At 37.5% G+C, this 12896-nt stretch overlaps 1 protein-coding gene across 3 annotated transcripts in view; it reads left to right on the top strand.

Annotated features, from left to right (window-relative positions):
- Positions 1-12896, top strand: part of cfap74 (cilia and flagella associated protein 74) — a 62151-nt gene that overhangs the window by 15906 nt on the left and 33349 nt on the right. For all 3 annotated transcript variants that reach the window (XM_016681305.1, XM_016681306.1, XM_016681307.1), the window contains exons 15-21: positions 53-119; positions 1064-1153; positions 1881-2066; positions 2788-2884; positions 4949-5031; positions 6404-6526; positions 6617-6738. In XM_016681305.1, the coding sequence (XP_016536791.1) occupies positions 53-119; positions 1064-1153; positions 1881-2066; positions 2788-2884; positions 4949-5031; positions 6404-6526; positions 6617-6738 (768 nt within the window). The remainder of the gene's footprint in view (positions 1-52; positions 120-1063; positions 1154-1880; positions 2067-2787; positions 2885-4948; positions 5032-6403; positions 6527-6616; positions 6739-12896) is intronic.

Genomic DNA, 12896 nt, shown 5'->3' with positions numbered 1-12896 from the left:
CACTACTTGTTCGGTAAGTTGTCTAAAATGCTGTCTTTTATTTGTGTTTCAGCTTTCAGCCTCCTGGTTCCTTATCTACTGGGATGTCTTGTGAAATACTGGTTATATTCCACCCTCTGGTAAGTCCTGTCAGCACTTTATTCAGACACCAAGAGGCTGAAAAACATAATATGACCTGCATATTGGGACACACTGCTTTCTATGACCCACTTGTAATCATTCAAAGTAGTGTAAAGTAATGACTGTTGTTGCTTTGTAAGGTCTTTTAGTTTATTGCCTTTCCTTTTTTTTTTTTTAAACTGGTAGTCTGGTACTAAAATACTATCTTATGTTTGTTAGAACAGTGTTATCTTTAACACTGTCTTAGACGTGGTTCCAAACCATTTGCCATGTGGGTCCATATTGTTGGGTTGAACGTACATGTGAATTGCAAATTTAGGCTAATGCACACATTTTTACCCCCAAAAGATAAACAGACAAAAGTTTAATGAAATGAACAAACTAGCCTGGTTTTTACTGAAAAGAAAACTGTGACATGAAACACAAAATGGGTCTTACGTTTGTCCTATTAGACGAAAGTTGTACTGTTGATAACATTTTTTTTTGTCAAATGTTTTCCATTTACGTTTTGGACATCTTAGTTTTATTGTAAGCAACAAGAAAGAAAAATTAGTTTACAATCTTTGAACACCAGGTTCAATGAGTGGTTGTGCTCGAGTCTAGTATTGAATACATTTTTCTGTTTTGTTTTTTTTGTTTTTTTGTGGTCCTGGACTTACATAAACTTTAAAGCAATGACAGACGCTTCCTGTCAATCACCTTGACAATAAACTGACCCTTTCACTTCTTCCTTCAGTCAGCTGATGGAGTTAAGCAATCTTATCGTCATTCTACATTGTCCCAAAAGCCTGAGCAAAACATTAGGGGGCGTGGGGTAATTTTGTTGAACGTTTGACTCTGTTCAGTGTTTTGCTTCTTGTTTTTTTTTTTTGTTTGTTTTCTTATCACTGCTTGTTTCCTCCTATGTCAGAACCCAATTTCACTTGTTATCTGATATCTGCAGATTAACGAAGACCTGGAGGGAGAAATTTATTTTGAATCAACCTTTGGCCCCTTCTCTGTGCCGGTCAGATGCACCATAAAGAAATGCAGCGTGAGTAGACTCATTAAAAACCAAAAGAATGCTTTTACCTGTTGTTGAATTAGCCTTCTAATCTGATTCAGTGAATTTCTCCTGTTTTTTTTTTATGCAATAATTTTTTTGTCCATTTTTGTTGACTCTACCACACATGTGCAGTGTGCATCTAGTGCTTAGATATGTGTCTGTTACATAAAATAATAACAACACACGCAAGTCTCAGTTGTACGCTTGGAGACAGACGGCATAAAAAAACGTGAGTGATAACTTCACAGGTTTGGTACACGGCAGCTCAGTCCAAACAAGCCTAAATCTCGAGGGCATAAAAACCAAGAAGCATCAAAAAAAAAAACAACAACAAAAAGAAAAGGCTATATGCTCGAGAGAACAGTGGAGCCGAGTAAAAACTGGCACAGGAAAAAACAAGCAGATGTTGCAGAGATACAGTCAGTAGAGATGTTTACTCACAGGTGGAACTTCATAGCCCTGTCCAAATGAACAGAAGAGGAACATGAAAACGGAGGACACTGAACTATTAGTCACTGCTTTCATTTCATCTAGTTTCATAGGAACAGCACTTCATGACTAAGTTGGTACACCAGTTTAATTAAGCTCACTTTCTTTAATCGGTTTATTTGTTAATGCATCAAAACCTTTGTGAACATGAGGTGGCAGCTTGTCAGTAATTGGCAGTGAACTCATCTGACTATACGGTGTTTATCTGTGCATGTTTTCTCTCTAGCCGGAGGTTGACTGCCAGTCTATTGACTTTGGCTCGCACGTTGTCGGCGAGAGTGTTTCACGGACTATAACCCTGACCAACAACGGAGCGCTGGCCAGCTTCTTCAGCGTGGGCACCTCCATGCATCTCTCTGCAGCAAGGAGGCATGTCCAGATGCCATCCCAGGAGTTTGCCAACGCAGATCCGGTCAGCCATCAGTATAAAACTCAGAAATTGCTCTGCACTGCAAAAACACAAAATCTTATGAAGTATTTTTGGTCTGGTGCCTAGTGCAGACATCATTGCACACCTGAAATCAGACAAAACTAACTTACAAGTCACTTTTCGGTAAGATATATAGGAGCTTCTTTTAAGTGAATAATTTCTTAATACTGATTTTTTTTAAAAAGTACTCGTCCCATTGGGAAATGATTTCACTTATAGAAAGACATTTTTCCCATTTAACAAGTGAAATAATCTGCCTCTGGAATATTACTTTTCATCAATATTAAAGAATTGTTGACTTAAAACAAGCCTCTATGTGGTGCTGAAAAGTTGCTTCTGACTTAGTTTTGTCATATTTCAAGTGCCCTAAGTGTATTTGCACTAGAAACTACACCAGAATTACCAGGTAAGATTTTGTGTTTTTGCAGTATATTTGTCATGGTTTCTGACTCAAAGAAAGGTTTATTACAGCAGGTCACAGATTTTTGGGTCACAAGTTGCTAAAACTTCCTCCCCTTTTATGTACTACATGTAAACAATAAGTAATAAAAGTAAGTCAGAATAGAATGAATTCTTGTGTAAAAGAACTCAAATATTTCAGCATTATTCTAACTTAAAGTGGGAAGTTACATTGTAATCCTTCACGTACAAAATGAATGAGTAATGAGCAAGTGTTTGTCTTTTTTTTCTTTTGTGCTTGTAGGAAAATGAAAACATAACTTATTCCAGTCGCCAGAGTTCTTATTCACTGAGTTTAGAGGAGGTCCATGCAAAGCGGCAGAGTTTTTCAACGGAATCTGGTAAAAATACTGCAGAGCTTAACCAGAGCAAGACTTATGGAGGATGTTATTAAATATGTAAAAGAGTCCTTTCGGTGATAAATTGCAGAGTGCCTGGCAAAAGTATTTAAACTTTAATGTCTCCATACCTGATCACTTTACAGCCTCAAATTTGGTGCATTTCAAGTAGATGCTTCTAAATTTGTTTTCTGATACTCAGAAAATTAGCCAAAAATATTAGAAAATTATCAGATTAAACCTGCACAAAGTTCTTACAACTAGAAATCTCAAAAGTGCAGCAGGCATGTGAGTATTTGCTGCAGCATACATTCACACAGGCTGACATTGCAGTTTTAAAATGTGACTTTTCATTTTGCACCACCAAGCGTTTGGCAGGAGTGAAAGATGTCTGAAATGGGCACCGTTTTGGTTTAGCAGATGGCAAACATTAGCAGCATATTAGCATGTATGCTCAGCGTACTGCTGTGTCTAAATCCGGAATCGCTACGCAGATTAGCTGTATTTGAAAAATGTTTTGTGAAGCTGCACTGCAAGAGTTTACATAAAACTGACTCTGGAATGAAGGACGAGAGCAGAGGCTTTATCTCTTCATCGGTGCTGAGACATCTGGTCTGTGTGGGAACAAAATCCTAAAGGAGGACTCGGTGAAAGCGCAGGGTTCACCTTGCTCTCACTGCTGGCGACAAGGATGCATCTCCTCTTTTATGTGCTCTCACATCTATAGTCTTCATCGCTGTGCTCAGCACTCTCCACAGCTGAATCTTTTGATAAGCAATTCGGGGCTTTTTTCTTCTGCTCTACAGGCTTTGGCAGTTGGGTTGCTGCATCTCCACTTCTTTCTTCTCTCTTTCTTCTCCGTTGGTCAATCACATGAAGTTAATTACATTTTCAGGAAGTTGGTAGTTCACAATTTGTCGTGTTTTTTGAATGTAGAAGATGGAAGCGGTGCCATTTTAGTGACTTTTTTTTTCATTTATATGTGGTATTGCAGCATATACTAGCTTTTAAATGTGTAGTATACATCCACACTTCTTAAAATTTGGAGTTTTTGATACTTAAAGTTTGAGCTTTATATCATGTTATAATGTTATTCCATGTTATAATGTTGCTTTGATTATTATTTGAGAAATCCTTGACTCCCCTATGGCAACGCAGAGCATTAACACTTGCTCATGCAATGCATCAGTTCCCAGCTGAGCTTCTGCCTCACAAAGTTCTAAAACAACGGAGCTACATCACTCTGAATATATTAAAGGAAAAACTCACATATTGTCATTTGTCATATTAAAGGGAAAAATTTGAAATCATTTGCAGTGGTTTCTCTGAAAAACAAAAACAAAAAACAGGAATCTTAACAAGATGCACACTTTTGCATCATTATATTTAAAGTTAAACCCCATACTTCCACTATATTTAGATTTAAAGTTACTTTGAAAAAACAATGTTTTAGTTGGGAATGTCAGTGCATGTCCCAAAAATGCATAATAACTTAATAAGTCAAATGTTCTAGGACTGTTATCTCTAAAAAAAAAATCTACACTGTTACACTTTAATAAATCATTGAATGTTTAAAAATTACTTGAACCCTTCTCAATATTCAGTGTAAAATATTTTGCTGGCATTACAACCAAATTCGTCAGAAAATTGCTCACAAGCTTTTGCATGTTTCCACTAATATTGGTAACCATTCATCTTTTCTCATGAGCTCCTAGTCTTTATCATCATTACCCTGTTAATCAAACTGTACATATTGCTGCCAGTCAGTGGAAACATGCTGGTCAAATTAAAACATTGATTCAAATCCAAATGCACCAAATGTTATGTTTTCAGTCTGTTAAATCTTGTGTTTTGTGTTTTTGCAGTGTATTTGTCATACAATGCAAATACAATATTTTTTGTTGTAATAGTAACCGAAGGTACTGACCAGCCTTGTTCCTGTGTCTTTGTTCGATCACAGTTACTTGGTTGATTTTGCCTGTATGTATAGATCTATTTGTTCCCTCAAAGCACAATGCATCATTTCCCTGCACTATTCTTCTGTAATGTGTTCTTATTTTTATACAGACATAAACACTCATCTTTCCTTTGATATGGGCGCATGCGTAAGCCTGACCTTCGTGGACTACTGCGATATTACACTTGGAAATGTAAGTGTAGAATAGTATTTTAACTGCAATAAAATATGTAAAACGAACTTTAATAAACATTGTTTTGGGGGAATGCTTTTAAAACACAAGCTGCTAACTGTGCGCCTGTATCTGCATGTGTTGTACAACCTGATGTAAATGATGTTTTTACAGGGAAAACTGATTTGGGGCTAATAATACTTCCCATAGTCTGAAGCTTTCAAACTTTTATTTCATTCTGCTGTGTGAGGTTATTTTTAAACAAGGAATATGTTTTCACTGTGGATTCTTCAATAGTGATTGGAGAGGAGAAGCGAAGAGCTCACGAGAAACAGATTTACCCTCACTCTCGAGTATGGATTTTCTGAGCATTTTTCTTATCTACAGATGCGTTTGTTCAGTTCTTTTGTCTAAACCGCTGATCTGCTTCACGACGTATGATCTGTTCTGCGTGCAAAGATTGATTTTCTTGACTACAGTGCTACTGAAGACTCTGCGCTCCTTTTCTTGTTCTAACCATGATGCTGCGTATGCCTTGTGGCCCAGACGGAGCTGTGGAGCCAATCAGGGTTCATTACATCTTTCTAGTGGGGATCTAATGGTGCATCACCTCTCCCTCTGTGCTTTTTGTGACTGTGTGTTGCGTGCGCCTGCATGCCTTCAGCTTTGTTGTCATCTTGACAGATATGTGCACATCGAATGGTTCAAGGCTGCGTCTTCAATTGTGGATTATCCATTAAAACACCGAGTCACTCGCTGCATCTGCAGCGTATGCCTTTCGTGTTTTTATTGTTCTCAATGCGCTGACGTTACATGGAGGAGGACCCAGCCTTTCACCTGCACGCAACTCTTCCTTATCCTCTTTTAAACCATAGTGGACTTCAAAGAGGATTTAGATTGTTTATTACTTTTTAACTGTTAGATTAAACACTAACATTACAGTCAAAGGTGATTGCCGATCAGTTAGCATAAATCAAATAATATGTGTTTTAATTGAGTGTTTTGTTGACAACAGCTTTTCCGACACATAGTTCCCATGTGACAAATAGGCAGCGGGACAAAACTGCAGACGGCTCATGGCTCCAACTGCGGCTCAGACATGTGTGACACGCTCCAATCTGGGGCTTTAATCTGTGAACACGGGAGCTAAAACCTATGTCAGTGTACTATACCAGCTCACGCGCACTGGTGCTTGGACAAAGCTGAACAAAGACTTAAAACCAAAATTAAGTTACGCTTATGTTAGCCTTTGTTGAAATTCAAGTGAAAAATGGGATTAGGAGATTTATGAAGAATCCCCACATTTGTTTAGAAATGTTTTTCAGAAATGAGTTTAAAAAACTTATGTTTCTTTTTTCTTTTGTTACCTGCTGTGTTGTGACCTTTTTTTTAGGTAAGAGGAGGAGAGATTGGACCCTTTCAAAGTGTCAAGCTAGAAATGTTATTCAAGCCAACCGTTCCCGGAGAGACCATCATGGACTTCTACATCAGATTCTCTGACGCAAACACAAAACCAGTATGTTATATCGATGGATGTTATGTTTAGCAGAATACCTCAAATGATTATTGATGAAAACGTGTCTCGGTTGACATCCTATTCACACAGATACCCATCCATGTCAGCGGTGTGGCTGTCAGCAACCCTGTATGGGTTGTTCATCCCAGCATTGACCTGAAGATCTGCACCTTCGACCGCCTTTATCAATACACTATCGTCGTTCAGAGCAGGTGGGTCCAAAAGACAGACTAAGTTGAAAACAACTGATGTACTTTTTTTTTTTTCACCTGTAAACAAAAGACAGCAGTGCAGTCTAAACAGTGACTTTGGGCCTTTTCATACTTCATCATGATTTCATGCATATTTCATTGGGAATACACACTGTCTGTGGCTTGCAGACAAGTAGAGCATGATTGTGTAGTGGAAATAACATGATACATGGTTTTCAGTTTTTGTTGTTATTTTATATAAAAAAGATCTGAATAACTTGTTATATATTTATATATAACAAGCGGTATCCCTGGTACCAATAACAAAAGCCAGCACAAATATGTACCTTAACAAAGCACCTAATTACTAAACAGATTTCAGCTGTTCATCATTTCATCTTAGTTCAAATACGGCTGTTCTGTGACGGTTTGTGGGCTTTGAAAAGGGGCAATGTTATGTAAAATTGACTTTTTTGAGCTTTACATTATGCTGTAATGTTATTTCCTCATCAAAAAGATACCAGGAATGTTGCTTTGATTTTTTTCATCCATGTTTGAGGAATCATTTAATCTCCCGTGGCAACCATTCAGTGTTGCCTAAACGCTTGCTCTCACTGAGCGCTGCTCAGATCAGATGAGACCAAAAAACCCATGTTTGGCAGAGAAAGCTGCCCGAAATAAATGGACAGCAAGTTACAGGTGTTAACGAGCTTAACATTAGACTCAGATCCAAGAAAGAGAGACAGGAGGATGAGGAAAAGCAGACAGTCATGATCGCGCTAATGAGTGGTCTAAAGAGGATGATTCCTTCGGCTTTCCAATCCTGCACTGTGTGAGTTGTGTGTGTTACTGTTGTCTTGGTCTGTCGTATAAATTACCTAGAAAATGTATTGAAATCGGTGGTTATAAAATGAAAAACTTCATGAGGTATGAATACGTAAAGAAAATCGTCATACAATAATTAAGCAAGTTGATTTTAATACTAAACCGTTTTAAAGTTTTGCATCTTTAAGTGAAGCTAGGAATTAATACAATAAAACAGTAGTCATGTTTATATAAAAATAAATGTAACTTCACTTTATTTCCCAAACGCAACGCTCTCTGTACCTCGCTGTGTAATCTCTGAGTACTTATTGTTGTTTTCCACTTCCAACCCTCTCAGCATTCGCACTGAACGCACACTTTTTTCCTGTCAAAACCGGCACCGTGTCTGCAATAAATCAAGTTTTATGTAACAAAACAGGCTTAGACTATTACAGATCTGTTTCGAACACTGTCTAAATCTCACCTGTTAGACAAGCATGTGGGAGAAAGTTTAAGAGGCACTGAGCCCTGAGAGACAATGTCGGCACTTTTCAGACATTTTTAACTAAAATTAAAAAAAGAAAACATTGTTTTTTGCAAAGCTGCAAGTGGAACAACCTTACATCCATCCAGCTATTTTCTGTACCAATTTAATCCTGTTCAGGTTGTCAGGGGGCTGCTGCCTTTCTCCTGGAGTCAGCAAGAGAAGATACACCCTAGACCACTTTCCAGTCCTTTACTGGAGCAAATTACAAAACAGCATTATGTTTCAGTAATTCGGAAGATAAATAAAATATAATATGCACAAAATCTCCAAAACATGAAATCCTGAACATGAAGTATATCAGCAAAAGAATTTGCTGGTGCCCTCGTACACAAACGAATTTGAACGACATCCCATTCTTAGTCCAAAGACTTTAATATAATATCAGGTCACCATCCACAGCTAACAGCTAAAACTCTTTTGAAAAGGTTTTTCAGAATGTTTCACCATTCATGAAGCCTGTTTGTGAGGTCAGACACTGATGTTGGATAAGAAGGTCTGGTTCACAGTCTCCATTCTAACTCATCCCAAACATTTTCTACTGACTTTGGGTCAGGAATATGTCAAGTTCTTCTGCATCACACTAAACACAGTATGAGACAGACCATTTGTGACAAATCAAACCCCTCTGCCTTCTCTCAGTGCAGAAACCAGAGAGCGAACCAGCAGCCCACCGATTACAGTGCGAACGCCCACCACCATTGCCAACAACACATTTCAACACAACATAAAACTCTAACATTCGTTAGTACCAAAGAACCATGATAAGGCTTTATACCAATGCATGGATTAGATTTAAAAAAAAATACATATATAGAAGCTGCTTATAAATGTTCAGAAATTAATGCTAATGTAAGCTGGAAGCTCACGTCCTCTTTGATTTTCTTCACGGCAGCACAGAACTCAAACAAATCCTTTCTGATTATGGATATGATGCATTGTGATGCACAGCAAAGGTTAAGAATGCACCAGGGGCAGTACCATTTGCAGAAGAGTGGTCCATCACCTCTACAGTCATTGTGTCATATCAGTGTGGGGGAGGGAGTGTGTGTGTGTGTGTGTGTGCGTGTGCATGTGTGTGTGTGAGGGTTAGGGATTTGTGACAACTGCCATCTGGTGCGCTGGCACACCAGCACATGTGACAACATGATGATGACAGTGTCAGTATGAAGTGCAGCTTTTCAAGTAAAGAAATGCTAATGCTTGGACCAGCAAACTATGCAGTATGTCACTCTGCCTCCAAGACAATAATCTGAATACAAAATAGCTTGGCAGGCTTTTGGGATGAACAATGAGAGAGCCACTGCTTTCATTATTTAAAATTGTCACTCGCTCCCCCCACTAAATAGATAACCGTCCCACAAGTAGTCTTTAGCTTGTGACAGATTAGTTTAGAGAGCAACACAAAGCAAGATTGAATATGTCTACCCAGCCGGTGTGCCAGAGATTTGAACATCTCTCTGACTAATTGAACGAATTTTAAGAGGCTTTAAGATATGCAGTTTTTGACTTTTGCCTGTGAACCAGTGACTTAAATATCCGAGCACAATTGGCAGAATTTTTCTTTTCTGTTTCAAACATTGAGCCGAGACTTTGAAGCCCTCCTCCGCTGGCACCAGTTCGGGGGTTAAACGTTCCTGCCCAAACTAAGGCCTTAAAAATACAAACGAGCTTGTTTTTTTTTTTTTTTTGTTTTGTTTGTTTTGTTTTTTTTCTTCAATAAATTCTTGTTTTCTCTCTGCTTATTGCGTTTGAAGTGTTGTGCTACACCTCATCTTGGTGCATCCTGAGGCCTGTTTAAATAGCTTCCTGGAATAGGATCAACATGTTGCTGGTGCAACAGTAAACAAAGCATTGCTAATAAAAATATCCTGCTTCTTGAGTTGCTTCTTTGGTGATGTGCAAAACTTAATTCAAATTAGAGCTCAAATTAGAGCATGATAGTGTTAACTAGTTCCCTAAAGTGCAGATTATGTCCCCCAATCCAATGACATGGAGCATAATACTCTGCTTTGATCTGCTCCCTTTCAGCTTTCTTCTATTATTGCTTTTTTTGTCATCCTAAAAAAACACTCAAAGCAAATTTTAATTGATTTATTAAGTTTAAAAAGCTATGTAAATCAACAAGGCTCTGTGTGAAAATATAACTGCTCTCCTTGTTTAATCCTAAATAATCGTTCATTATCTAAGTTGGATTTACCCCCTCAAGCAGGTATAAAACATAAGTAGGTAGGATTTTTATGTTTGTGCAAAAGAGTTAAATGACTGTCTGACCTGTACGAGTAAGAAATTAAGATTTTCCTTAGAGAGAACCTACTAAGGAACACAAAGTCAACTAAATGATTTTAAAAGAAATTTCATGAACAGTTAAATAATATATGTTTTGTCAGCCTGGAAAGGGAAACAAAACCATTTAAAGACAGTAGAATTCAAGCTACAGTGAAAAAGCTGTTATGCTTAATAGCATAACAGCTATTAGGTAGCTACACGCTACCAAAGGACCAATGAGGTGGCTGAGATCCATGCTTACTCCAGGAAGAACTAATGCTTTGACTTTTAAAGTGATATTGCAAGGATGCATTTTAAGACAATATTCAGATTAAAAACTTCACCTAATTGTTTTTGGAGGGCTTTCATGATGCTTTTGTTTTCTTGTATGTTTTGTTCTCAAAGCAGAGCAATGTTTTTATTAAAATGACACTTGTTCACGGGAGATTGTCATATAAGAAAGGAAAGGTGCAAATCACATTCATTGGTGACTTTGGTAAGAAAGTGTGAAAAGAGAAGAAATTAATCTTTTATTGCAGTTGAATATTTTTAACTTTAATTTAAGTATCGGTATGTTTTTTTCAAGTGAGACAAAAATCCTAACTTAAGCAATAATTGTTTGTTGTTTTTGTTTTTTCACAAAAAATTGCTAGCGCAAACTTACCTGTAACCCAAACGTAACTGAAACATTTTTTTTTACTTTAAATTGATCAGTTTCTGACACTTGCACTTGTTTACAGTCTTTCTCTTCATATTGTAGATATGCTTGTAATTTAATTTGCAAAGCGCTGCGAATCCTCTGCATTAGAAGTGCCATATAAATGAATTTTACTTTCTTACACAAGGGTCCAATTTTCTTATCCAGTTGCCACCAGACAGGCTGCTTATTTTGCCTCCACACACAGTCAAGCAGATGGCAAGGGAGGTTAAAAAAAATCTCTAAAGCTCACTGCTAGAGAACCGCAGCAGAGTATGTCTGGAGTCTCCATAACAACCACTGGATGTTATCTACACCTCAAGCAGTTGTGGTACAAAAAAAAGCTTTTTTTTTTGTCCTCACATGTCAAGCATAGTGTGTGGAATTTAGTAGATGCTATTGAGACATTTTACACTGAACCAGACACCTCAGTCAGAACAGACTAAGATTAGATTTCATGTGCAAACACACCTGGTATTTTTGGGCTATTTCTCTTGCAATGACCCCATGGGGACAGACTTTGAAACACCAGGGCATTTGAAATAAAAATCCTGTGGCCTTTGGCAAAGAAGAATTTTAATTTGGTTTCTTAGCAGGATAAAAATCCAATAAAATACACACAGAAAATGCACAGTAGACATAACGTCAGTATTCTTCCATGGCTGTTTCAGCCCACAGATCCATTTTTTTTTTTTTCGTATCTTTGGAATGAGCTTAACAGAGGAACTGGACCTTTGAAATGTTATAGTAGAAGTTTAAGTTCTGTCTTACCGACAAAAGAGAGTTGTACCAAGTTTTAGTAGAAGGGTTGCCAATAATTGTGGTACAGATAACTGTTAAAAAACCAAATAAATATAGTGTAGGATTATTTTCCCCATTGAGTAATTATATTCCTATCAAAAAGCTGGGTTCTTCTGTATTTTTCAACAGGATTTTTAGATTTACACACAATGCATTTAGCAGTGTTTTACTTCTTGATGTTGTTTCTGCAAATTTGACAAGTATCTAAAACATCAATTTATTCCAATGAATTATTATTATTACCTTCTATTGAATAGTAGGGTAAAAACATTCATGTTGAGAAACCAGCATTTGTATTTCAGATATTTATATTGCCAAATGTTTCATCAGAACCAACATCCTGCTATATTAATTTGGTATTGACTAGGAAACTCTGCAAGTAAAAACTACAAGATCAGCCAAATGACCCCGTTAATTTGAACGGCTCATTGGCCAAACTGATTATGTTGCCATAAATATTCCACCAAGGGTTTATTTGAAGGTTGTCATTTAGATGGAGCAGAAACCGAGACTTAATACCTCCCAAGTGTCCCTGCTAGCCCTCGCCTCGAGGAAGCAAGCATCTGGCTGACCCGGCCGTTTAAGTGGGTCAGTTCGGTTGAGGGAGGGGAGTCAAAATCGGAAACCTCTGTCGGTGTATTCTGGGGTTCCTCTCTCGTCTGTGTGTCATTGAAGATGAAAGCAGACACAAATGTGTACAAATCCCACCTTCACGAAACAGTTCTCCCTGCTCGGATGTCTTTGCGAATTCTTAAAACGAAGAGACATTTGACTTATTGCGACCATCTGTTTGAATGTCTGAAAACGATGTGAACTTGGAAGATCATATTCTTTACAAGGCAACGTACATTGGTGCCAATCAAGAAAAGTCCGTCGTCTGAAAACAGACGATGGACTTTTATCAACCTATAAAAGATTTATTTATTTTTAATAAATCCTTATAGTACGCTGCAATCATAAAATATATTTGTTTAATTATTTGATTTTTGACCTAGTACATATCACTTCATGTGGCAGATGTTTGATTTCTAGTTCTGTGTTGTTGTTTTTTTGTTTTTATTTCAT

This window comes from Poecilia formosa, unplaced genomic scaffold (genome assembly GCF_000485575.1).
Source record: "Poecilia formosa unplaced genomic scaffold, Poecilia_formosa-5.1.2 Scaffold276, whole genome shotgun sequence".
NCBI classification, from domain to species: domain Eukaryota; kingdom Metazoa; phylum Chordata; class Actinopteri; order Cyprinodontiformes; family Poeciliidae; genus Poecilia; species Poecilia formosa.
This window is presented reverse-complemented; position numbering and strand designations above follow the sequence as displayed.